This window comes from Ylistrum balloti, unplaced genomic scaffold (genome assembly GCF_031769215.1).
Source record: "Ylistrum balloti isolate Yb309-2 unplaced genomic scaffold, AGI_CSIRO_Ybal_v1 Utg369808, whole genome shotgun sequence".
Lineage (NCBI taxonomy): Eukaryota > Metazoa > Mollusca > Bivalvia > Pectinida > Pectinidae > Ylistrum > Ylistrum balloti.
In genome coordinates this window covers 2,217,231-2,243,599 of record NW_026781982.1, presented here as the reverse complement: position 1 = coordinate 2,243,599, position 26,369 = coordinate 2,217,231, and the positions used below count along the sequence as shown (strand labels likewise).

Genomic DNA, 26,369 nt, shown 5'->3' with positions numbered 1-26,369 from the left:
ATATTTCTAGGATGAAGGGATTATGACAGCACTTTCTCTAGAGCATCCTTGGGTGAAGAAGAAATTCATTAGTTTAAGTTTAAACTGATCTAGAGAATCTATCCCTCATTCTCCACCTTCCCTAGAGTATAGTAATAGGGATATATGGGAAACACAAAGTCCAAAACTCTTCTTTTTACCATGTTTGACCAAGAGCATCCTTGGATAAATGACTCATTTTTCTTTAAAACTTGGGTATTGATACTGCAAGATTTGTTCCCTTCTCTGAACACTGAGGGACGGGACCCCAAGTAAAAAGAAGCATCACATCTTTTAAATCTCATCTGGGACTTCGTTAACAATATCAGAGTGAATACAAATGATTTGAGGCAATTGCTGTAATAATGAAGGGAGCCAAGCAGGCTGTAGTGGCCTCTCATTGTTAATCATCTCTTAAATAATCAACTAGTCTGTAAAACAGATCACTTTTATTTCCTCCATAAAAATCACAGCTTAAGATTCTACAGTTTTACTAATATCACATACTGATGTAGGTATATGTAGCTCTCAGAAATCCAACCTTACAATAATTCAGCCATATAATCAAGTTTTCATACACAGGAAAGCAGACTTTAGTAATATGAAATGATGATGATGATTTGCCTGCTACATCAATCATACTAGTAAATTATATGTAAATTAAAGTGGGAATTATATTGTTAACAAATCATTTAACATTTTTTAAAAACAACATGTGATTTATAGACGTGGTCAAAGGCATTTCCTGTTGACCTTGATATTATATTTAGAAATGGAGCAGCCTGTCAGTCTTCTCAATAAGCTCCTCCTCCAGTACAGGTGTCCAGCTGAAGCCCATCCAATGAGAAACCTCCTTACGTAAACTTGTCTCACTGTCCAGAACACCGCCACCCTCTCTGAGTGTGGATGGAACAGGCATGCAAACCTGGTAGTTGTACAGTAACTGTCCCTTTTGAATGTGTAGGTTCTGCAATTTGTCAGCTTTCATTGCTAGGCACCACACTGCCTCACATGGCAATGGAATGCCAGAAATGAAAGTCCGTAGATTTCTACACTGACTGGCAAAGTAATAGTAATCACAAGGTAATGATTCCATATCATCATAAGGTGGCAACGTGGGATGAAGCATTGACAGATGGGCGAAAGTGTGTAAACTGTTGGCATATAATGCTGCTATGTTTCTCAAGACATCCCTTGATAATGCGTTTGGCACTTTCCTCAATGTGATGGACACTAAATATGGATTCAAAGCAAAGTCATCAAGTCGTACTTTGATCTCATCAAAGATGTAATGTACTTGAAGGCCCCTCCTTGGTTTGATATCACCCCACTGTATGGGTGTTGTACCACTTGTCCATTTCTCTGTGTTCTGGTCTCGGATAATGTATATGTGTTTTAGGTTCTGTTTGACCAAATCTTGTATAATAGCTGTGCTGATACTGCTGTGCTCTGTCTTCAGTGTGTGTAGATTGTGGAATGGACTTAAGCCTTTGACAGGTCTGTGACAGTAACTGTGAAGGGTAAATTCCAACACATCCACTCGCTCACACATAGACACCTCTTGCATCACCTCAAAGAATTTACAGTTTTTAGTTTCAATATTTCGTGGACAATCATCCAAGCTACACAGTTGCACATTCTTCAATGACTTTTCACACAATCTTTTTAAAGGTATTAAATAGTCTTCCCATTTTCCTTCAAAAGTACAGAACATTAACTCATGGTAAATTTTTAGTGATTTGAGACTTGGACAATACTGGACAAGCTTATTGAGCAAATGTATACCATGGCTATTTTCTTGAACATCGAACACTGACAATGCTATCGTAATGTGCTGAAAATATTTCCCAAACTCCTCAATACATCTTTCTTGTTGTTTCCCCTCATCAATGAAGGCACTGTTAAAACCGTTGGGGAGTCCTATAGCCCAATTGGTGAACTCCACAAAGGCCCAAGAAAAAGAGGTATGAAGCTCAGTGTACCAACCAGGGATAACCTGCCCTGCTAGGATCCGATTTTCCCAGTCCAAGAAAGACAGAATACGACATCTTACCACTGAGGGCAAGTTCAACAGCTTTTGGTTCCATGTCGAATTACTGTACGTTTCACATGGATCTTCAACCTATAAAAGAAAAATAAAATACTTTCATGAACATGAATTTACATTTGGATACAAGTGGAGACTGAGCGTGTTTAACAAATCAGTCAAATTACACCTTAAGTGGTCACATAAAAAAAAATACACATATATATATAAATTTAATCAAACATGAAAATATGTATATCTGATCAATATTTATCAGTTGTCCATATATCATAGCCATCTAGAGGGAAATCAATATATATACAGTTTTTGGCTATGGTAAGTGTTAAAGTGTTGTGGTACTCAAAGACCCTGTGGACGTAGATCTAGAGTGTCACCTGAGTGTATGGGATTAAGTATGGCCACCATCGAGTGTCAGGGATTACAACTATGTGACGGGTGTGAAAGTTCACAGCTGAATGTTGTAGTGATGACCAGTTGTTACATTCTGGCCATATTCTAGGTACAGAACGGGATACAGAATGTACTGTACCAGCGACTAGTTACATTTCTTGTTTATTTTCCAGGTTCTGTAGCTGATCAAAAAGCAATTTACCATAAAGAACACATTTCACTAAATCATTATTGATACCACAGGAGTCTGATTCTGCATTTATGCAATATATGAGAATCACTGCAAAAACTAGCACTGTACTATAATGAAAGACAATAATTGTAAGAGTGAAATGGATTGCTGACCTAAAATATTGTCATGTCAGTAAAATATGTTCCTTGCTATGTCTCATTATCTTTTCCAACATATGTATCACGCCTATTTTTAGGCCTATCAATTAATTATCAATTTCTGACACGAACTTGCTGAAAAACGAATCCAATTTAAATTTGAAACTTCACTATTTTTTAGTCAACTCACAATCATAACCCATGGGCTTATATCACACATTTGGAAGCTCCACACAAAGCAAGTCAGTATACTGATTGGTTGCATGACTAAGTGATTTGTTCTTTTATTTTTTATTCAATAATATAATAGAAAAGAAGATCAAATAGATATAATTGAGTCAGTAATATCATACGACTGTTCTTACCAATGTTATAGAGCTTACATAGCTTTTCAATGTTGAATCAGAGACCTGCATAGGGTTGTTAATTTCTTTTCTTCTTTTATTTTTTTTTTTAAATAATTGAACACCCACTTCTGATCTTAAGAAATCAACAAAAGCTTCAACTGGTAAATATTGACACATATATTATAAAAGAGGTCATTATTCATTTCAATGCCTCCACTAGATTTTGAACCTGAGGTCCCTGGCTTACTAGTGTGATGCTTAACCAATCAAGCTAAAGAGAAGTTCTCTGTTGCCAAACGGTATATTGCGGCTAGTATTTTACCAGGGTTACATACTTCCCCTCAATGAAATAACATGCTCTCAAGTTTCCAGGGGCAACAGCGATGACTGTGGGACAATGCTTAGTATCATTCCCAGCTCCCTATATGGGCGCCAGTGGAACATAGGTCATTATTTATTTTCAATTCCTCCGGTAGGATTCAAACTTCTGGCTAACTAGTCTAACGCTTTCCTGATCAAGCTAAAGAGAAGTTCTCTCTAGCTGTGTGGTAAATTGTGGCAGTATCTTTCCAGGGTTACATAATCTATATTTGGCAGAAATATGTGAACAATTATTACCCAACATAAACCTTAATAAGACATACACTATACACAAAGTAGCATGCAAAATATACAAATATCGGATATGAATATATGACTGTTGTTGGGGGTCAGATCGCCTTGGGACAGGGAGTCAAAAGACAACTGGTTTTAATTTGGGGCTGCAATGACGAGACGGCTGCACCTACAGAGACCAGTCAACTTGATTTGCCTATCTTGACGTACACTTAAGACATGCTGAATAACCTAAAAATGTGCTATAAACCTTTTCACATATAACACTAAACTATACCATCACATCTCCAGCTTAAAGACTCGCAGGATGCAGACCCATGACAATGAGATAACTCAACCTAAAACTTTATCTTACTTTTAGGTAGGGAAAACCCCTTGTCTGAGACCAACAAAAATCAGAAACTAAATAAAACAACTTTGTAAACAAATCCTGCTCCGACTTCCGCTTGGTGAAGAAATACAACGCACTGAAGGCCCCTGATGTAATTTACATTATACTGTTACTAGTATCTAACGTGGGGTCTCAACTTCTGTAAACGTAAACGCTAAATATACTCACAATATCACATTTTTCTTGCATTCTTCGATTTCAGACTGTTTTTTCCCACAAAACGGAAACGTTAGATGTCAATTTAAAATTAGAAATGGATACGGCACGATGGTCACTGATTTAGAAATCCGGATTTGAGACTTTTCCATGTAATGGGACCGATATTGATAAGAAAATAACTTTAAATGTAATAAGTTAATTTAGATTATGGCACTGCGATTTATCGGCCGAATTAAACAGAACATATTTCCCAAATTATTGTTCCGTGAGCTTTCTTATTATTTGGCCGTCGTAGTTACTTTCGTATCTCTATTACTGTAATTTATTTGGTGGTATATATAACAAATGAAATATCCACAAATAAGTCATTTGTTTTGGACAATTATTATTTTCCCTCGTTGCAAGGTGACACTTCATCGATATTTTTTCAAGGTCGGCTAATTTTAATACGAAACTACCAACGTTGTTCATAATTAAGATGGCGGCCGTCTCATTCCAAGGGCAGGTGTGTGTTTGAAAAATGTTAAACTTTTCCTTTTTATACTCCCCTCTCTTTCCACATCTCCACTCGCCATTGTATTCGTCACATTTTTTATGCAATTATTGATATCTACATTTTATAGTTTAGAGAAAGAATGTATGTTTTCTTATAATAAGTAGAAATCGCATCCACCATGCTGGAGATGAATTAACACTCATAATAGCATTCCCACAGTCTGGCACAGAGTACAAATCTTTATTTATTTCATTTTGCTTCACTAACCTGATCAGACCTAGGGTTTGCTATGGTTAAACCACCTCAGCATTTTTCTCTCTCCAATTGGACTTGGACAAAGATTTGAATGAGCAAACTAAGTAAAAATGTCAATGTTACTGGTAATGTGAGAGTTCTGGCCAGGGCCGGGGTGTGTACAGTAATAACAGCGTAATAAATTTGAATATATACGTTAAATTATCATTTAAGAAACAGTAATTTTACTGAATTAAACTGAATGGAGAAATAGATAGTAATCAAGAATTCTTTATCCTCTAATTTGAAAAAAGATATTCAGCCAAACAAAGTCAAGTGAGCAGGCCTCATATTAAAATGCACTCGCCTGTGATTTGCGTACAAAAGGATAGAGGTTTGGTTCAACCATTGGTGTAAAAAATAGACATCATATTAAAGAAAATAGTTTGCAAATATCAGATATCTTTGTCATTTTGTCATTTTTTAAATTAAAAAGGTGTTCTTAGCCTGTTTTACATATCCTTGTTGTATTAATCGTCTAAAAATCTGTATGTCAATTTTGATGTAGTCAGTTAATTGTAATAAATAAATTCATAAATGTATTGTTAAGTGTTCATACTCTAAGATTTATTGATTGAACAGATTAGTGAAACGTGGGTATTTTTCCAAAAAATCTCCACAAATACGACCTCAAATCCACTCACTTGAAATGGAAGGTGTCTTTCATTTTCTGGTGATATCACTATATCACAGAGACACATGAGTTACCATAAATTGGCCCTGAAGTACATGGATATTACATATCCAACAAAATATTAGACTTCATCATCGATCTTTGTACACTTAAATTAACTGTTCTGTAGTGTTGTCACTGTTGTGTTGACTCAGATAATTTTGCTGTTGACATTTCCACCTTACCAAAGCATATTTAGAGGCTGAATGTGGGCCCCACTCTCAGTTGGGTTATTTCTTAATATGGCCAAATTCCAAAGTATATATAGCTTACTCCTGAAAATTTCTTTCTCAATTAATTTAGTGAGACAACAAAACAATTTCCCTAATGAGTTGAAAAAAACCGTTACATTACACAGTGCTTGTTGTTTACATTTCATATCATACATTACTTACACATGTACTTGTCTTACTGGAAATAGTGTTTACAATTGTTGATTTACTGATGTTATTCTCTTTGACAGACATGGAGTCTGCTGAGGAAGATAACACAAACTAGTGTGGTTTCTGTACGATGTAAATCTAGTATCAGTAAGAAGTACTGGAAAGAGAGAGAGAGAGATACAACATGGGCACAACCACTACTTGATTGGCAAGAAGAGAAACAAAAAATACAGAACCAAGAAATCTCCCCACTACACATGGTCGTAAGGATTCACAATCTCAAGGGTATACCAAAAAAAGAAAAAGAAATTGCCAAGATTCTTGGCTTTGGAGAAGGCACAAAGGTCAGTATTATTACGGCACAAAGGTCAGTATTATTACTCTGCTGTTGATTTGTTATTAATTGAAATTGATTAACAGACTCATTAATTAACTGGTACAATTAATTAAATGCATTTCATAAAGGTGAGGTTAACCTATATTTCACGCTGTCCAGACATAGGCTCGGTAAGTTATAAACGTCCTTCACTCTAGACTTGGGAACAATCATTTTTAAATGTTCTACTGTTGGGACATAGGAACTGTAAATCATTATTTATATAATGATTTTGAATATTTATTGATTGAGACATTTAAGACACTTAATTATTCAGAATGGCAAGCAATAGGCCTCCTGTATGTTGGTCAGTGAGGAAGTCACCAACCTTTACAAGGTTACTACACTGCAAAATGACCATGACTGTTCAGGGGCCGATAAGCTCCAAACATCTATTTCAATACATGAAAGGAATGAAATAAATCCCTTTTAAATGTATTACTTGTTTTCGCATAGAATATACACTTGTATTGCTTGGTTGGTTAAATGAGGATTTAAATTGTCAAGGATTAGCAATTAATTTTCTTTCAGGAACAAGTTTCTATGCTCAGGATACATATATGTAGATAGAACTAAACTAAAGCAAAAATGACCAGATTTACACTATATCTTTACTTATTATTGCAGAAACAGCAGAAAGTACTGTTGAAGAACATCCCTACTATTAATGAGCAGCTAAAATTTGTACAGCACCTTGTGAAGATTGTGCCAGTAACATTTCCCTATGGTCTACCAGAGAGTGAGGAAGACTATGAACACTGCTATCTACGTGACAATGGAGAGTTTGTTGTGCGACGGAAGATCCCTAGTGCAGAAGAAGGCCTTCCAGAGAATGTAGGAACCACAGTGGACTGGGAACCATCAGTTTGGGAAATGGACAGGGAAACAGTTCAAAAACAAAATAGAAAGAAATTAGTAGAATATGATATCAATTCAGAATTTTTCAAACCTCAGTATGTATATAAAAACAACAAGGATGGTAAAGAACATACATATTTTGGAGACAAGAGATTCAATGATAGGGGAAGAACGTGGTACTAAATGTTTACCAATCAGGTTCTGTTTTCAACTTTATGTAAATTAAATTGTGAAATTAAACTTTGTCATATTTTTCATCGTCAAATTTTAATTGAATCTTTTTTTTTTATCCTAACCAATATTTCTCTGGAAAATAGTATTCCCCAATTTCCTTATGTTTGAGGTATTCATTATTCATTATTCATACTGTTCTACAACAATACATCTGTATTATAACATTTACTGTTGTGTGAGGTATCCTTTCCTATGGTGTGGTGAAAGTCCGAAATTACATGTTACCCAACAATACATCTGTATTACCGGTATAACATTTCCTGGTGTTTAAGGTATCCTTTCCTTCTGTGTGGTGAAAATCTGGTTAAGGTATCCTTTCCTATGGTGTGGTGAAAATCCGAGATAGAATGTTACCCAACGATATATCTGTATCATAACATTTCCTGTTGTGTGAGGTATCCTTTCCTACTGTGTGGTGAAAATCCGAGATTGGATGTTACCCAACAATACATCTGTATTATAACATTTCCTGTTGTGTGAGGTATCCTTTCCTTCTGTGTGGTGAAAATCTGAGATTGGATGTTACCCAACAATACATCTGTATTACCGGTATAACATTTCCTGGTGTGTGAGGTATCCTTTCCTTCTGTGTGGTGAAAATCTGAGATTGGATGTTACCAAACAATACATCTGTATTACCGATATAACATTTCCTGGTGTGTAAGGTATCCTTTCCTTCTGTGTGGTGAAAATCTGAGATTGGATGTTACCCAACAATACATCTGTATTACCGGTATAACATTTCCTGGTGTGTGAGGTATCCTTTCCTTCTGTGTGGTGAAAATCTGAGATTGGATGTTACCAAACAATACATCTGTATTACCGGTATAACATTTCCTGGTGTGTGAGGTATCCTTTCCTTCTGTGTGGTGAAAATCTGAGATTGGATGTTACCCAACAATACATCTGTATTACCGGTATAACATTTCCTGGTGTGTGAGGTATCCTTTCCTTCTGTGTGGTGAAAATCTGAGATTGGATGTTACCCAACAATACATCTGTATTACCGGTATAACATTTCCTGGTGTGTGAGGTATCCTTTCCTTCTGTGTGGTGAAAATCTGAGATTGGATGTTACCAAACAATACATCTGTATTACCGGTATAACATTTCCTGGTGTGTGAGGTATCCTTTCCTTCTGTGTGGTGAAAATCTGAGATTGGATGTTACCAAACAATACATCTGTATTACCGGTATAACATTTCCTGGTGTGTGAGGTATCCTTTCCTTCTGTGTGGTGAAAATCTGAGATTGGATGTTACCAAACAATACATCTGTATTACCGGTATAACATTTCCTGGTGTGTGAGGTATCCTTTCCTTCTGTGTGGTGAAAATCTGAGATTGGATGTTACCCAACAATACATCTGTATTACCGGTATAACATTTCCTGGTGTGTGAGGTATCCTTTCCTTCTGTGTGGTGAAAATCTGAGATTGGATGTTACCCAACAATGGAACTTGTTACAGAGTGACCTTACCATTACCTAGGAAGATGTTTCTGACATGGACTGGAATAGTCTGGAAGTCTCCCAATAATCTACAGGCTCCTGTACCAGAACTACTTTTCTCTTTAGAACTGATAAGAAGATGCTTCATATCACATGTACGAAGTACAGTTGCTTAATTCTGTAGGCAATTAAGAACGAAACAAGACTCAAGTTATGTACCTGTGTATTATTCTGGAGTTCTTCCTTAGTGGAATTCTAATGCAAATCTGATCACACAAATACGAATAAGTTTGTTCAAAATGTTCTACCTGATATCTGCTATCAGCTGATGATTTTACTTGTGTCCTTTAGGGAGCATGTATATGTATGCTACACGATGACGGGAAGGGGGGATAATCTTTACACTCATTTGGATTACATATACGTCATTGAGATATTTGCTGATTGGATTACGTCAGAGCAAAATTGGGGCAATGATAAAATCACTCCTAGTCATCATTTGCATCCTGTACAGAATTACTCCAAACTCTTTCTTTCCTTAACTAGACAATATTGACACAGGTAGGTATATATGTATTCATAGGGACATGTAACAATGTTCCTCTATGTGGGGATTAGGGCGCGAAAACTTTGTTACGTGCCATACAATTTTAAATACTTTTAACGAAATGCATGATCCTTCGCTGTAGTGATTAACCCATTTCTTACCCATAGCTTCATGTCGCACAAAGAAAAAGAATATTTCAAAATGAGATCACTATGGTGACCATAAAACGTCCCCATAATTACCATCATCCTAAACCTTTTGAACCCTTGTGTTATGAGATTGTCAGTTATTTGACGACTTCTTAAACGAAAATTAAGATCATTGGAACAGATCCTTGAATAACGAATCAAATGTGACATGTAAATACCATAGGTTGGAGATGTAGGGATATTTCTATCCAGAAATGAAAAATTCACAAGAGGGAAATTGAAATCATCAACTTTATCATACAGCTTGATTGCAAGCTGTATAATATTGGTTTCATTGGAGGAAAAGATCGAGATAAGCAGCTGGTGTAAAAGAGTCTGTCGTACCTTTGATTTCTAGTTCTGGTGATATATATGATGGATTTAGTCATTAAATTTCTTTTTATTTAAAGGATGTCTATTGAATGGTGCAAAAACTGTTTTTGGACTCATTTTCAACGTCATAGGGTAAAAGGTCAGCGAGATTTCAAAGTAGTAAAATTGCCAATTTTCTCTGGAACCGTCAAGTTTTTTAAATAGGAATATTAATTTGACCATTATTTCAATGTTGCACAAAACAACACATCCTTTGCCAACACTGCAGGTTATTTATGGTTATGCCAGTAAGTAAAACCAAAACTAGAAAGTCCAATTACCTCTACGGTATCCTTCCCATTTTAACATGAACTGGTCGTTGAGGTGAATTATAAGCATGTTTGACTAGGGATATTCAGTGAGGCTTAAAGAAAGAATTCATACAAGCCACTTACTTATATAACATCTCATACAGAAATTGATCAGCTGATTTTGTCGATGTTGGCACATTCTTAGCACTGTAGGATTTAAACAATGCTACTTGAACTCAGATGTTACGTTAACGATTCTTGTATATGACTTGACAAATTATATGTTGGAATATCAAAAATAAAGAGTCGTGGTGTTGTAATTATAAACACTTTTTGTGTACAATATTCGATTCTATGATTTTTTTTCTTTTTTTTTTTCATTGACAAGTATCGATGATAAAGTAGATGACTCTTACTTTTCCGGAACTACTGGTCTTATTCTGCTTGTACCTTTGCAGGAGTCTCCGTTTAAACATTTTGTTCACATTTTGCCCAATATCTACTGAATCTGAGTTTGGATTTTGACTATGTTGACATATTGGTATTTTCTTGTTGGCTTTTGACATAAAGAGGCATTCAGTCAGTTTCACTCGACGATTGACAGACGCGGACTCCATCCTCCATCTTGGTACTGACAGGTACTTCCATGAACACCATACTAGTATTACATATGCCCTTTCAAAACATGGCATCGAACTGTTACAAAATATTTACAGATTTGTTTTACTGACATTTATAGTCCTAAAGAATGAACATTAAAAAACTGCTGATTGCAGCAAGGGAACTGGATGATAGAAAGCGTCCTTGTGAACAGGATGATAGAAAGCGTCCTTATGAACAGGATGACAGAAAGCGTCCTTGTTAATAGGATGATATAAAACGTCCTTGAAAACAATCCATTAATTCGTAGTGTTCTACATACATTTGTAGTAGCTCTCATGAAATTGAAACAAGACGTAAATTGTGTACCAGAGTTCTCACATGTCAGTATTTTTTTAAATCGGGACACTCCATTTGACTAGTTGATTGAAATTCTAACATTTGTGTCCAGGATGCTCTTGTCCACTGTCCCCGTTTCTCGATATCTCTGTGTCAATGGCAGACATGGATGAGTGTCAGAGGCATGGACATTGCCCGTGTTCATTTTACCTGTAAAATTAATTTGTACAAGTACAATGTGCATCATCAGTAAGGGTCTTGGCATCACTATCTACAGGATCGTGTTTTTTTAAAATTCAATTTTCGTTACATGCTACAACACAACCAACAAGGACAGATCTAGACATGATCCAGGATAAACGTGATCATTCCAAGTTCTGTAGAACACGCTTTATCATTTCCAGATAGTAATACACTTGCTTCCCGAAGTTATAAAACGCTCTTTCATGTCGACATTCTGAATTGACTATATGTTCTGTTTTTTACTTATTTCTTTATTTTTTTCATTATTACAATCTCCAGTTTAGAGAAGTTTGAATTGAACACCAACCCTATTGTATTTCTTTATACGATATGAAATTCCAGTGACTAATTAGCCAACAGTGATGAAAATGGCCTGATCCCTAAAGGTGTGATCTGGGATCTTTCGGTCTCTAGCCAAACTGGCACTCTATCTATTGCCTACAGGAAATTCCTAATGCCAAGGCTATTTAGTAAGGCGATCTGTACTCTGAACTTTTACATTGCTCCCTCCTTCATAAAGTCATCGACCCCGACGAAATCCAAACTGACAGATGTCATACGTTTTAATAATTTCAACAAGATTTAAATAAAAGTGCAAGGCAGGATGGCATGTTGATTAGTTTATATGCTTAGATCTCTGGTAATCAATATGCTTGAAAATGAGTCTGGATCGACCAATGAGAATTCTTGGTTTTTGAAAGGCATCAACTCTAGATACTTTAGCGTCCTTGGAGTGCTACCTATCCATCATGCAATACATCTAGTAGTTTTAGATGAAAAAGTTTGAATATTTGGTAAATAACATGCTACGGAAGGCGCTAAATAACACGTGAATCATTTTAAGGCTACAGTGGTCCTTTAAATCAAATTTCTTCAGTATAGTTGTTGAAATTTTAGGGTTCAATGCTGATTGGGAAATTCTCTATCGGTTCTTGGAGTAAATAGGAAGATCAGGGAGGGAAGGTGACATTCACACGGTACATCACCGTGTCTAATACAGCTAGTATGGTCGCCTTTACAACTTGGTGTCAAGAGGGATTATTCGGACAAACTTCAAAATAACCACAAATGATGTAACTCAAAACTTTTTCAGTAAGTTTTGAAAATAAAACAATATTCTGGTAAATGACGCGGCGTATAAAGGATTATAACAATGACATTTTTTGTAAATATTTTTTTCTTCGAATTCCTATTCATCCTACCCACAGATTCCATAACACATCCGTAACCACGTTGACAGGGTTACCAGGCAGGCATCGTCAACATGCCATCAATATTTAAAACAACCTTAAAAATAACCATACGATATGAGATAATGCAAGGCGCCATTAACTGTGTTCCGAAATATATGACCTTTGATCTAATGTACAGGTTTTACAATCTATGTGCATATATCTTCACACAATCTCGCAAAGAATCGGTGTATATGATAGCTTGTTTCCGGGGGTTGTTCTGGCGGAAAACTAATATTAGTTAACTTTTGAGTTTCATTTGTAGTAGCAGCGATCATAATATGATAAATGTTCTTCTAATAAACCTTACGTCCTGGAGTCGTAATTTAGCAGGCGTGGAAGACTTTTACATATTCCACTAGTCTATGTGGGTATGAACTGTTATGAATATACTTGTATGTATTGAATATAAACCGTCATATGCAAATATTTATTGATTTCTTGAATTTGTTTTTTTTTTTTTTTATATTTTAAACATTATTTCACACTGTCCGACCCTCCCTATGTAAGAAGGAGACGGGGAATTTTACAATATCACAGTAAGTATAGCTTAAATTAGGCTGTGAAGTTTAAACATATTTATTATTTCCACTAACAACAACTATCGGTTTGTGAATGTCTGAAGGCTGTGATTTCTCTGTTTTTGTAATTTGTTTGTTTTTATCTTTGGACATCCCTGTTAATGTACCACGGGTCTGTGGACACTCCTTGTAGGACTCCACTACCTATAGGTCTTTAATAACTAGTAGTCAATCTTACGCATTCGTCCAAATTATTTTGACGACACTTGGTAGAATTACAAAATGCGATTCGCGTTTTAATTCTATTTTCTATAATACGAGAGAACTGTTTTGTTTATTTATTTTCTCGTGATTAATTGGCTACTAGTATAATATTCTGTGAATATCACATCCCCTACATAACTCTTTCTCGGGGGGTCACAATTACAACTAGAAACTGTTGTTAACAATTTTGCGGGCTTTTCACTTCTTTGGCGACAAGTTGACCGGAAGTTGACATTTATCCTTATAACAATATATGAGAAGGATTCCTTGTTTATTAGTCTCTACGACATATCCAAAGATGAACTTCGTATCTTGAAACGTCAAGGAGATATAACTACATAATAACGAAGAAATACACTTTTTAAAGGTTCAAACATATTTGACCCCTGTGACCTTGAATGTAGGTCAAGGTTATTCATATTTGCAAGCCTTATAATGTAACATCAGATGATCAATATATCTCCAATATTAGTACTCTAGACCTTGTGAAACTTGACAAGAAGATTGTTGAACACTGGTACCCTATTGTGTATATTTGTTCCCTACCAAAAACCGGAAGTTGACATTTTGAGGGATTTTTTCTTATAATAATCACTAGGAAGTTATCATTAATTTTCATCATTGTGTGCCTTCTAGAAATTGAGAAACTGTCATTTAACGATTTTTAGTTAATTGACATTTGTGACCTTGAAAGTGGGTCAAGGTCATTTATATTATCAACTTTGTTGCCAGTTACATATGCTTCTTATATGTGAAATATCAAGCATCTAGGCCTTCCAGAACTTGAGAAGAAGTTTTTCAAAGTTTGGTAACCTAATTAGCTCTTTCCAAATTTGTGCCCTACCAAAAACCGGAAGTTGAACTTTTAGGGAAGTTTTTCTTAAGACAATCAATAGGAAGTGTCCACAGAAGGTTTATAATCTATTTTCATCATTTTGTGCCATCTAGAAAGTGAGAAACTCTCATTTAACGATTCTTAGTTAATTGACCTCTGTGACCTTGAAAGTGGGTCAAGGTCATTTTTATTATCAAACTTTGTTGCCAAGTTACATATGCTTCATATAGGTGAAATATAGAGCCTCTAGGCCTTTCAGAACTTGAGGAGAAGTTTTTCAAAGATTGGTACCCTTAATAGCACTTTTCAACTTTGACCCCCTACCGCAAACCGTAAGTTGAATTTTGAGGTACGTTTCTCTTATATCAATCGACAGGAAATGTCCACAGAATATTTATGTCGAAAGTTGAAGACTTTTGGCAGCATAACAATGGAGAAATTACCATTTAACGATTCTTACATAATTGACCCCTGTGACCTTGAAAGCGGGTCAATGTCATTTATATTAACAAACTTGATAGATAATTAAACAGACATCTTACACGTGAAATATCAAGACTTTGCAGAACTTGAGAAGAAGTTTGTCAAAGTTTGTAACTGAAAATAACACTTTTGAAATTTGACCCCTACCGAAAACTGGAAGTTGACCTTTGATTCCAGTTTTTTTCTTGTGGAAATTGTTTTCTTTTTAATTTACATAATATGATTAAAACTGAGGTCACTAGCTTAAATAGTTCTTGAGTTACGGCATTTTAGGTAAAATCGGAAATGACGTTCTGACGGCCATTTTGTTTTTCTGATGAATTTGTAAATGTCACTCAATTGTAGAAGACATCTTGGAAAATCTTCTCAGTAACAATTTGATAAAATATAGCCCATCAATATTGATCTAGAACAAGTTTTTCCTATTTGTCGGCATTTTTAAAAGATCACAGAAAATTTTCAAAATGGCGTACAGCGGAAATGGTAAACGTTTCAGATGAACTGAAAACTCTAAATTTATCGGAAGGACGTTCTGCATCGATCTGAAGATGAAAATTTCAAGAAAATTCAAAATTGTAAAAAAAAAAAAAAAGAAAAAAATTGTTAAAATTTGAAAATTTTACCCCACAACGAGTTTTTTTTATTTGATTTTTTAATTAATATGGCATGAGAAAAAGTTGAATATGGCAATTCTCTACATATAATATTATTGCACAAACTCTGTACAATCAATGGTTTTCGGGATATTGCCATTTTTCTGTTTTTAACTTATGACGTCATGGCGGCCATATTGGATATTTGACCTATTTGAAAATGTTCCTGTAACACCTTCAGACCTTATTTATAAACATACTAACAAAACCATCAACCTTTCTTTCACTCATCTAAAGACAGAGACTCCACAAAATACGGAAGAATAAAAGAAGAATAAGAAGAATAAGAAACTTAACAATAACAATAGGGCTTTTCACCTTTGGGTGAGAAACTGAACAATAACAATAGGTCTTTTCACCTTTGGGTGAGAAACTGAACAATAACAATACGTCTTTTACAGAAAAGACCTAATAAGAAACTGAACAATAACAATAGGGCTTTACCCAGAAAAGCCTTAACTATATTTGCCAGTAAATTAGATTGTTGTGCTATGGTCCTCCTTATCCGACACACCACTTGTTCAAATTGATTCTTTGTACATTGAATTGATGATAGTTGTAACTGATTGTAATCTCCTATGTATTCAAATTGTATTTCTGCATTAGGCGATGCATTTCATCTTATGTATGCCTTCTATTTGTTTATTTCCACCCGAAACTTTCTTTATAAACCCTAGTTATCGTTCCTGTAACTTTAGCACACAGTCCATAGATGTCCTCGCAGTAATGACATTTCCAACATGGCGTCCATCCATCATGCCGGCCACGTTACAAACCTATCGGTAATGTTTTTATGGCACTGAAAATGAAAAACAATGTTTTAAGACACTGTTTATCATGTGATTAGATTACAATATATACGTAACTAATTGTTTAAGAATTTTGAGGTCGAATAGTAACAAAAATGGATGAGCAGGAGCACGGACTATGATCTGTCAGATTGGTTGATGATGCTGCTAGCGGACGATGGCAACCACTCCAACCGGTCAGCGGTTGAAGAATATTGACCGGATGTTGCATTTTGTCTAATGAGTACATGCACATGCATCCGTTCAATATCGTTAGATTTGCAACATCTTTCATTTCAGCCCACAAATCACGAGAACATGAAACTATAGTTTTGTTTGGTAATCGTTTTATCGTAAAATGATACATGTCCCTTCTCCAACAAAGGTAGAGGTTCAACGTGGCGAGAATCTTTTGACAGGCGTCGTGTGATACCCGCCAATTCAATCAGGCGGACTTATGCCTCCTGTACGCTTAAGAGTACGTGTCCTTGTGCAAAAACCGAAACTAGTAGGCGAGTCACAGGCACTTACCTTGCTGATGTAAAAACCGTATGTACAAATGTAAATACATATATGAGAGATGCATACTTTTTATGTGATTTTTTTTATCAGTAAGCTAAGTGACTGTGGGAGAATCATAAAGTTGCTTTCATTAATCAGTTCAGTATAATAAGTCAGTTACTGCAGCAAGGACTTCAATTTTTGATTGATTTTCTTTACTGCTACGGCTTAACCATGGTACATCCATGAGTTAGAATTATTGATTAAAAATAGAAATAAAAGAATCATGAAAATATTAGCATTCCACATTTTGTTGAAAATTTTGTTGCCTAGCATCCACACTTTTTTTTCCACATCCAATTTTTTTATTTCATTATTTTTTTTTCTTTATTGTGACTAGATGTGCACTTTGTGAAACGAGGATCCTGCTCAGTCACAAAAACTAATTTGTCAAAAAATTTGCACATTTGTTTATATCGGAGGAAGCATGCAAGTTAGGACTAAATTCCCTAGGTACTCAAAGGAGCATTACTACTTTGCTGATCTAGAGGTAAAATTTTCCTACTGGTTTTTAGGATTTTGTTGCTTTCATTAAGAAAGGGTTTGGAACCAGTAGTTGGAATGCTTCTCTTTATATTACTTACTTGAAATAATGCTGTAGTCTTCAGTATGTATCATATTCGTGCACATATATTTTAGGTGTGTTTGTGTGCTTATCAAAAGAGAGTCAATTTTATTGTGTATTTTCTTCAGACCAGTAATGAAGGATTGATTATCACATATGGACAGGAATGATCCTAGTATATTTCGTATTTTGGAAATATCAGTCAAAAAGGGGGAAAGAATTGAATAATGTCATCTGCAAGGAAAATTTATTGGTATAAAAAAAATCTTCCAAGAAAGAATGTTTTCTCGCCAATGAGTTTTCTCAAAAGAATTCACAACAGATTCTAAAATGTAGAACTAGTCAGGAAAAAGATTACTGTGTTTTTTCTGATAATGGGAAAATACCTTGGGATTAAAATGAAATTAAGTCTTTTTCTTTTAAATTTGTAGGTTCAAATTATGTGGTATTAGTGAGAGATTTGCATTCTGAACTTTTTATCAATTCTATATATATAAGATATTTACTTGAGAAGTGTTATAGCTTCCAACTACATGCAATGATTTATAAACACAAGCTAAAGTATCTTTCTTATAACTGGAACTCTGGTTGATCTGTGTTTTTTACCAAATAAAGTCGATTTTCTTTTTATAAATGTTATTCATTATATCTGGTAAAACTTCTGTCTCATGCTGTTTTTGGAAATTTTCATTTATCATATGAAATTGTACAGTAATTGTTTTTGTGTCATATATCATCTGCTTGGTTTTGGCATGAAGGTAGTAGTTGGGGCTCCTTGCATGCTTCCTTTTAGTGTTAGTGGGTGAATGTAATGGGAGTTTTTCTTCATGTATTTATTTAAACTCATTCTATTTTTTGCAGGTTACGTTAATACCATTAACCGAAAAGAGAATTTTTTATTATCACAACATATATAATGTATATCATGTTTTCTATTTTTTTTTCTACCAATCCATGCTTTGTTGAGAGGAACATTGCTTTGACTTGGCTGCAGATAGTTAAGGTTGCATTCAATGAATTATTGTTTTGAGGAATAAACTTTGATTTGGCAAATGTACTGAATGACTTGTGATATACTGCATGTTTCATTCATATTGGGTATTTGAATTATAATTTAGTACTTGAAAAATCATAATAATGTTATTTATCATTTGGTTCTCTTAATTTATCATGTTTTGTTTTATTATTTCGACACTGAAATAGATGAAGCATATTCTATTGCAATGTTTTGACTATCATTAACATAGCATTCACAGTTCTTGTTTGTTTTTTAACAGAATATAGACTTATCTAAACTGTCAGAAAAGGAGCGATGGAGGTAAGGATACTTTTTAGGATAAAGCTGGATTTTCATTTATTGCCAAGGAAATATTTTATGTTGCTACTGAACTTTCATTTTCTTTGCAGTAATTGATCAATGAATATAAAAAAAAACCTTTAATTCTATTCCTTTGTTTCTGATTGCTTTGTATTCTGTACAAAGAGTCAATTACACACTTCACATATCACTATTTAATGATAGCTGAAATGACCGAGATTACATGAAATTTTACCTCTTATGATTATTTAGGATAGAACACCAGCGATTACATGAAAAACACAAGGGCCATGAGGCCATGCACGCAGAGATGGTGCTTATCCTCATTGCTACATTGGTGGTAGCTCAGATACTACTGGTGCAGTGGAAACAACGCCACTTTCGATCCTATGAGGTAAGAATTACATACAGTGTTATGTATAGATTTGGTTTTTGTGTGAACAGTTTTTCTGCACTTGTACCTTTATAAAAATGATGGAATTTGTTATATTATTATTAATCAGCAAATTCTTAATTGTTTATTTGTATTGACCCATAAAAGCATATTAGATTATTGAACTGTTTAATAATTGTAATAGGATCGTGTTTTCTTGCATGGTTAGAGGTGTCGAAGGGTTTGTGAATAGCTTTTTACATGTAAACATTGATGATATTCTTAACTCGATTTGATTTGTCGATTAAAAAAAGCCTATATAATGTTATTAATGAAATATTTCTTGTGATCATGAAGGATCAATTTAGGGTTAGAATATAGGATTAACATCAATTAGTTATATTTTGGTTTAAATGCTATTTCTCAGTAATGTACCCTTGGGCCATTGTTGAAATAGCACAAATTTTTCATATGAATGCTTAACAAAAGCAAAAAGGAATTGAATTTTATTAATGACTTTTTGGCAAAAGTCACATTATTTTAGATAAGTAAAACTACAGACTAATGAATACTTGTGGAATACAGTCTTTTATACCATTATAATTAGGAGCAGCTTGATTATACTTGTATATAACATTTATTCATAACACCATTTCTTTTTATTTACAGAGAGCAACTCTCATAGGGATGTGGACCATACCAATTATATTCTGTATAAAATTTAGCTGGTTACGATTTATCATTATATGGAGTATATTCTCCTTGATAACAGGATATGTAACATTTAGAGCTACTAGGAAACCTCTTCCGGGCAATACTCCAAGGTAATGTACCAAACCAAAACACAGATATCTTCTGTAGCAATGCTATAAAGTATCCTTATCTTGGTCACTTGACTTCAGGACTAGTATATATATGCATGTGTAGTCCAAATTGTTCTGACATTTTTTCAAATTTTTAGCTCACCTGGTCTAAATGACACGTGAGCTAAGGCATGGTGCAGCACCCTGTGTCCATTTTTACTAAAAATTGCAAATAGTCAAGAGCGACCGAACAGAATTTGACCGGATTAGGGAGAGGGGAACCAAGTCTGCATAAATATTGGTGAATTATTGGGAAATTATTTTAGAAATTATTAGTTATTTTTGAAATTCTTTGTTAAATAAGTGAATAGTTTAATTGACTCTATATATCAATATAAAAAGTTGATAGAACTGCAGCATAATTTGGAGCAATTCTTGTGTTCTATGTATTACTCACTTGCCCTGCATTCCCGGAGATATCAAAGCATGGAATAATGGAATAATGCACCCATCTGATCCATCAACAAAATAGAATAGTGTTGGATCTAACCCCAGAAGCTGGTGTCGGCTCTCTCCCCAGTAGCTGGTAGGAGCTGGTGTTTGCTTTACCCCCAGGAGCTGGTGTTTGCTCTACCCCCAGGAATTGGTGTTTACTCTGCCCCCAGTAGCTGGTGTTTGCTCTACCCCAAGGAGCTGCTGTTGGCTCTGCCCTCAAAAGCTGGTGTTGGCTCTACCCCCAGGAGCTGGTGTTTGCTCTACCCCCAGTAGCCAGTGTTGGCTCTACCCCCAGGAGCTGGTGTTTGCTCTACCCCCAGTAGCAGGTGTTGGCTCTACTCCCAGGAGCTGGTGTTGGCTCTTCCCCCAGGAGCTGGTGTTTGCTCTTCCCCAGGAGCTGGTGTTTGCTCTACTCCCAGGAGCTGGTGTTGGCTCTGCCCTCAAAAGCTGGTGTTGGCTCTACCCCCAAGTAGCTGATATTGGCTTTACCCCCACGAGCTGGTGTTTGCTCTACCCCCAGTAGCAGGTGTTGACTCTACCCCCAGGAGCCGGTGTTTGCTCTACCCCCAGTAGCCGGTGTTGGCTCTACCCCCAGGAGCTGGTGTTTACTCTACCCCCAGTAGCCGGTGCTGGCTCTACTCCGAGGAGCTGGTGTTGGCTCTTCCCCCAGGAGCTGGTGTTTGCTCTACTCCCAGGAGCTGGTGTTGGCTCTGCCCTCAAAAGCTGGTGTTGGCTCTACCCCCAAGTAGCTGATATTGGCTTTACCCCCACGAGCTGGTGTTTGCTCTACCCCCAGTAGCAGGTGTTGACTCTACCCCCAGTAGCTGGTGTTTGTTTTACCCCCAGTAGCTGGTGTTTGCTCTTCCCCCAGGAGCTGGTGTTGGCTTTACCCCCAGGAGCTGGTGTTTGCTCTACCCCCAGGAGCTGGTGTTGGCTCTACCCCCAGTAGCCAGTGTTGGCTCTTCCCCCAGGGGCCTGAGAGGCAGGGCCAAAAGGGTCAAATTGACTAAGATTTGAAAACTTTTCATCTCATCAATCTGATATGATAGAATCAAATGATTTTCATGGATGGAAGCATCTTAAGGTGCTCTACAAAATTTGAGAATTTCATGGCCCCAGGGTCTCACATATCCCCGTGGGGAGGGGGTAAAGTTTACTATAGTTTATATAGGAAAAATAGATCTACGATCATAATTTGTTTAATTTCCTTTGAAAATATTTTAAACTTGGTTAGAATTATGAGTGAAGGATGACAGCTTGATGGTATGCCCAAATTGATCTTGACTGACCCCTAAAGGCTGATTGGTGGGGCCATAGGAGTCAAATTGTCTCAGATTTCAAAAATCTTCTTCTCAACACCCAGGTATGGTAGAAGCAAATGTTTTTCATAGATGGAAGCATCTAAAGGTGCTTTACTAAAATAGGTCTCGCATTTCTTCTTGGGAAGGAGGTTAACTTTACTATGATTTCCATAGAAAATTAATTTTTGAGCATAATGTTGTTCATTTCCCATTGGAAATAACTATAGGATGATATTATGCATGTGTTGATGCTGGCTTACTATGAATCAATGTCACAATTTCTTTTTCATGACACTTGAAAACAACTTACCCTTTAAACTTTATGTTCAATATTGCTTACCGTCAAGTCTTTTAAACTTCTTGTTTTCCGAAACTACAGCTGTATTGTTGATGTGAACATGACAGCAAGTAATTAGGGCAAGGATGAGAATTCTACACTTAAAACTAACAAAACATTGGTTCAAGAAATCTTTATTGTAGTACATGACAATATCAATATTAAAGGGTAGTAAAACACATTAGATCAAATCTCGTTATCATTTTTTTTTCTAACTTTATCTACCAGGTGGAAGTTTTGCAATACTCAGTAGTATGTATTACATCTGCTGTTTATTCTTTATTAATATAAAACTACTGATTATATTTTGGACTAATGTGTCATTGTAATTAATTCAGATGTCGTAATTCAGACTTATTGTTTTTTTCAGACTAGTATACAAATGGTTTATCATGATCCATAAAGTGAGTTATTTTGCTGGAGTGACTGGTTATATGATCATCATGCTGACTTTGTTAGGACTCAACCTTTTACTTCTCATCAAACCCAATGTTTCCATGGACTTTGGACTCTTACTACTATTTTATGGACTGTACTTTGGTGTTGTGTCACGTGATTTTGCAGAGGTCTGTTCAGACACCATGGCTGCACATATAGGGGTAAGCCTTTTGTGCCATATTTTATCTTATTAGTTTAAAGAGGCACAATTTAAAAATCTTTTCATTTTATGTGCATTTGACAAATTGCATTACATATGTTGTCAATTACTAATCTGAAATTTTGGCAAATATGTCGAATAATGTGCTCATCATAGAGGCATGTAACAATGGTTTTACTTGTTTGGCTTTCCCTGTTTAGCCGATACAGCCATTTCTTATGGACACAGCCCTTGATTGGCCATCCTGCTCTCCTGTTGGCTTGACCAGGATATACCAATCGTGCAGACAAAAAAATGAGGGGGCCAATCAATACAAGATTGCGGCCTGGAAGGGTTTTTGAAGTTAACTTTGCCAGATAAACAATATCTGGATTAAATTTGAAGCAAGTAAATAAATTTTAAAATAAATGAAAAGAAAATTAATAAAAGTTGTACTAATAGTGGCTTGCTTTATAATTACTTAAAAATGTTCAGTTTGTTATTATCAATAGATTAAAATGATACAAAAGTCTATCAAATTTCCAAAAGTGGAAAGTTTCAGGATTGAAATTTTACATGTTTGTTGATCCCAGGTAAACTAAGTCAGGAAGCGCATGTGATCAATGATGGGCTTAGAAACTGTTTGTTACTTGTTGTACATCTCGTCCTGGCTGTCACTGACCAAGAACTTAAACATTGCATAGGGTAACTGATAAGTTGCTATCTTGCTTGTTTACAAGTCATATGACCGGCTCTCCCGAAGTTCAATTGGCATGTGTAGAAAAAAGCAGCACACCATTGTTTCTGGAGGAAGAGACTTGTGTAGGTGTGTCTTAAAGGGTTACTGCCCTTTATTTTCTGCCACTGTTTCTGGAATCTACATTTTCATTCTCGGGGTAACAGAGTAATAGGTCTTGTGCTCAACGTTATACAGAGTTATTGCCCTTTGACAATTTATGAACTTGTAATTGTTATATTTTGCCTCTCTCTCATTTATAGATTATATACATGTTGATCAATAAATTATTCATTTCCTGTGTGTCTTGTTTCAGTATTACTCAGTTACAGGGCTGCCAGGAAAGAGATTGGACCCAAATGTTTGTGGAGTTTGTGGAAATCCTATAATGGTGCTAAATAATGAAGATGCCATTATTGAAGAAACTTGTAAACTAGGATGTAACCATATGTATCCTTTGTGCCTTTTGTTGTTATAGTCACAACATACACACAGGAATTTCCTTCACCACACTTGACCCTAACATGATTGATAATGGATTCATGTTATTCCATGTATTATTTCAATGTAAACTTTTCAGAAGATCATCATTTGGTGAAGTTGTTATATACCAGGTAGGTATGTTACAGGTGGTAATCATTTCTAATATTTTTCTCTACTATAGTACAATATACTGGGACCTTTTTGTAAGAACTGCTACATCTGGTGTACTGCATGATAAAGATCAATATGAGAATGATAATATGCTGTATGTTTACATTAAGAATAATATTTGTAACACAACTCAAAGCACAATTGTATAGTACAATTTCAATTTCCTTGACTGTTGCTTAGATTTCACGAGTTTTGTTTGAGAGGCTGGTGTATTGTAGGTAAAAAACAGACGTGTCCTTACTGCAAAGAAAAGGTCGACCTAAAGAGGATGTTTCCAAGTCCGTATCCTTTTTTATTAAAATGCACATGTGATATTGTGATACCTAAAATATTACAGGTCGGACAAACCTAACCAAAAAAGGACACAGAAAAGAAAAAATCTTGAGGGTAAAAATAAGAAAAAAAACCTCCATAAATACATTAAATTTCAAAGTAAGTCTTCTCTAATAATGAAAAAATAATGTTTTTGAGATTTTTATGAGAATTAATATGGTGACATGTGATAAAACATTTTGACCTTGACCTCATCATTAGATGGGACCGTCCACATATGATGTATGGCAACCTTCTAGACTGGATCCGTTACCTTGTTGCCTGGCAACCAATCATTATAATGGTGGTTCAGGGTATAAACTGGGCCTTAGGACTAGAATAGATAATTTATTCCAAAAGTGTGTGTGTATGTGATCTCAATGACCAATGGTGTATAAGAATGATATTTTGTTAAATTAAAAAATGTAAATTTTTTGTTGCTTTTTTCATCACAATGTTATCATTAAAAAAATATTGGTATTCAGGCTTATCTCACTCTTACTGATATATTTGCCATTGCTTAAATAAAGCTGTAGAAATATATATATATATCTGAATATTCATATGTATAAATTTTTCATAAATAAAATATATTGAATGGTATGTATAATAGAGAGCACCTCTGAATGTTGTATTATAAATCCATGAACAAACTCAATATTTTCATTATCCACTGCCATAGGATAATTGAGAGAAAAAAGCCAAGGAATGAAAGGATGGTTTGTAAATTGATCATCAATCATGGCATGACAGTATTTAACAATAATCAACTACATGAAACTCGATGATCATGCTGACACTAATTTCTTTCTGTAGAATCTTATCGGTTATCTGAAAAAAATTTAAACAACAGGGACATTCATTATTTGTTATGAAAATGAACAACAAATGCCTTGTATGAGAAATTCATATTTTCATGTTAATTACATGTTTGTTCTTCAAACATGTTGAAGGTCATGTTATTTATGGGAATATGTATTTAGTTATAGTAATTAACTTGTGTACTGGTATCCTGTGTAAAATTTGGAGTGATAGGATATTACAGTGTGCTGGATATATAAATATATCTGAGAATGTGATGTTGGTACGATTTGGAGTGGTAGGATATTACAGGGTGTGTGCTGGATATATAAATATATCTGAGAATGTGATGTTGGTAAAATTTGGGGTGACAGGATATTACAGTGTGTGTGCTGGATATATAAATATATCTGAGAATGTGATGTTGGTACAATTTGGAGTGGTAGGATATTATAGGGTGTGTGCTGGATATATAAATATATCTGAGAATGTGATGTTGGTACGATTTGAAGTGGTAGGATATTACAGGGTGTGTGCTGGATATATAAATATATCTGAGAATGTGATGTTGGTACAATTTGGAGTGGTAGGATATTACAGTGTGCTGGATATATAAATATATCTGAGAATGTAATGTTGGTACAATTTGAAGTGGTAGGATATTACAGGGTGTGCTGGATATATAAATATATCTGAGAATGTGATGTTGGTACAATTTTGAGTGACAGGATATTACAGTGTGTGTGCTGGATATATAAATATATCTGAGAATGTGATGTTGGTACAATTTGGAGTGGTAGGATATTATAGGGTGTGTGCTGGATATATAAATATATCTGAGAATGTGATGTTGGTACAATTTGGAGTGGTAGGATATTACAGGGTGTGTGCTGGATATATAAATATATCTGAGAATGTGATGTTGGTAAAATTTGTGTAGGATATTACAGTGGCTGGATATATAAATATATCTGAGAATGTGTTGGTACAATTTGGAGTGGTAGGATATTACAGGGTGTGCTGGATATATAAATATATCTGAGAATGTGATGTTGGTACAATTTGGAGTGGTAGGATATTATAGGGTATGCTGGATATATAAATATATCTGAGAATGTGATGTTGGTACAATGTTGACAGGATATTACAATATATAAATA

The 26,369-nt window shown here is 35.2% G+C and overlaps 3 protein-coding genes across 3 annotated transcripts; 2 read left to right on the top strand and 1 right to left on the bottom strand.

Moving 5' to 3' along the window:
• Window positions 1-452: 452 nt before the first annotated feature.
• LOC132544745 (uncharacterized) lies at window positions 453-4,467 on the bottom strand. Its single transcript, XM_060208395.1, has 2 exons — window positions 4,307-4,467; window positions 453-2,140 (listed from the first exon to the last, which is right to left on the bottom strand). The coding sequence occupies exons 1-2, from the start codon at window positions 4,325-4,327 to the stop codon at window positions 785-787; spliced, it is 1,377 nt and encodes a 458-aa protein (XP_060064378.1). The 5' UTR covers window positions 4,328-4,467; the 3' UTR covers window positions 453-784.
• A 308-nt stretch (window positions 4,468-4,775) lies between these two features.
• LOC132544746 (large ribosomal subunit protein uL30m-like) lies at window positions 4,776-7,642 on the top strand. The gene is made up of 3 exons (XM_060208396.1): window positions 4,776-4,802; window positions 6,224-6,487; window positions 7,147-7,642. The coding sequence occupies exons 1-3, from the start codon at window positions 4,776-4,778 to the stop codon at window positions 7,558-7,560; spliced, it is 705 nt and encodes a 234-aa protein (XP_060064379.1). The 3' UTR covers window positions 7,561-7,642.
• Window positions 7,643-16,328: 8,686 nt separating this feature from the next.
• Window positions 16,329-24,904, top strand: LOC132544789 (E3 ubiquitin ligase RNF121-like). The gene is made up of 8 exons (XM_060208435.1): window positions 16,329-16,370; window positions 18,780-18,820; window positions 19,073-19,214; window positions 19,863-20,017; window positions 22,500-22,728; window positions 23,759-23,892; window positions 24,277-24,378; window positions 24,631-24,904. The coding sequence occupies exons 1-8, from the start codon at window positions 16,329-16,331 to the stop codon at window positions 24,749-24,751; spliced, it is 966 nt and encodes a 321-aa protein (XP_060064418.1). The 3' UTR covers window positions 24,752-24,904.
• The last annotated feature ends 1,465 nt before the right edge of the window (window positions 24,905-26,369 follow it).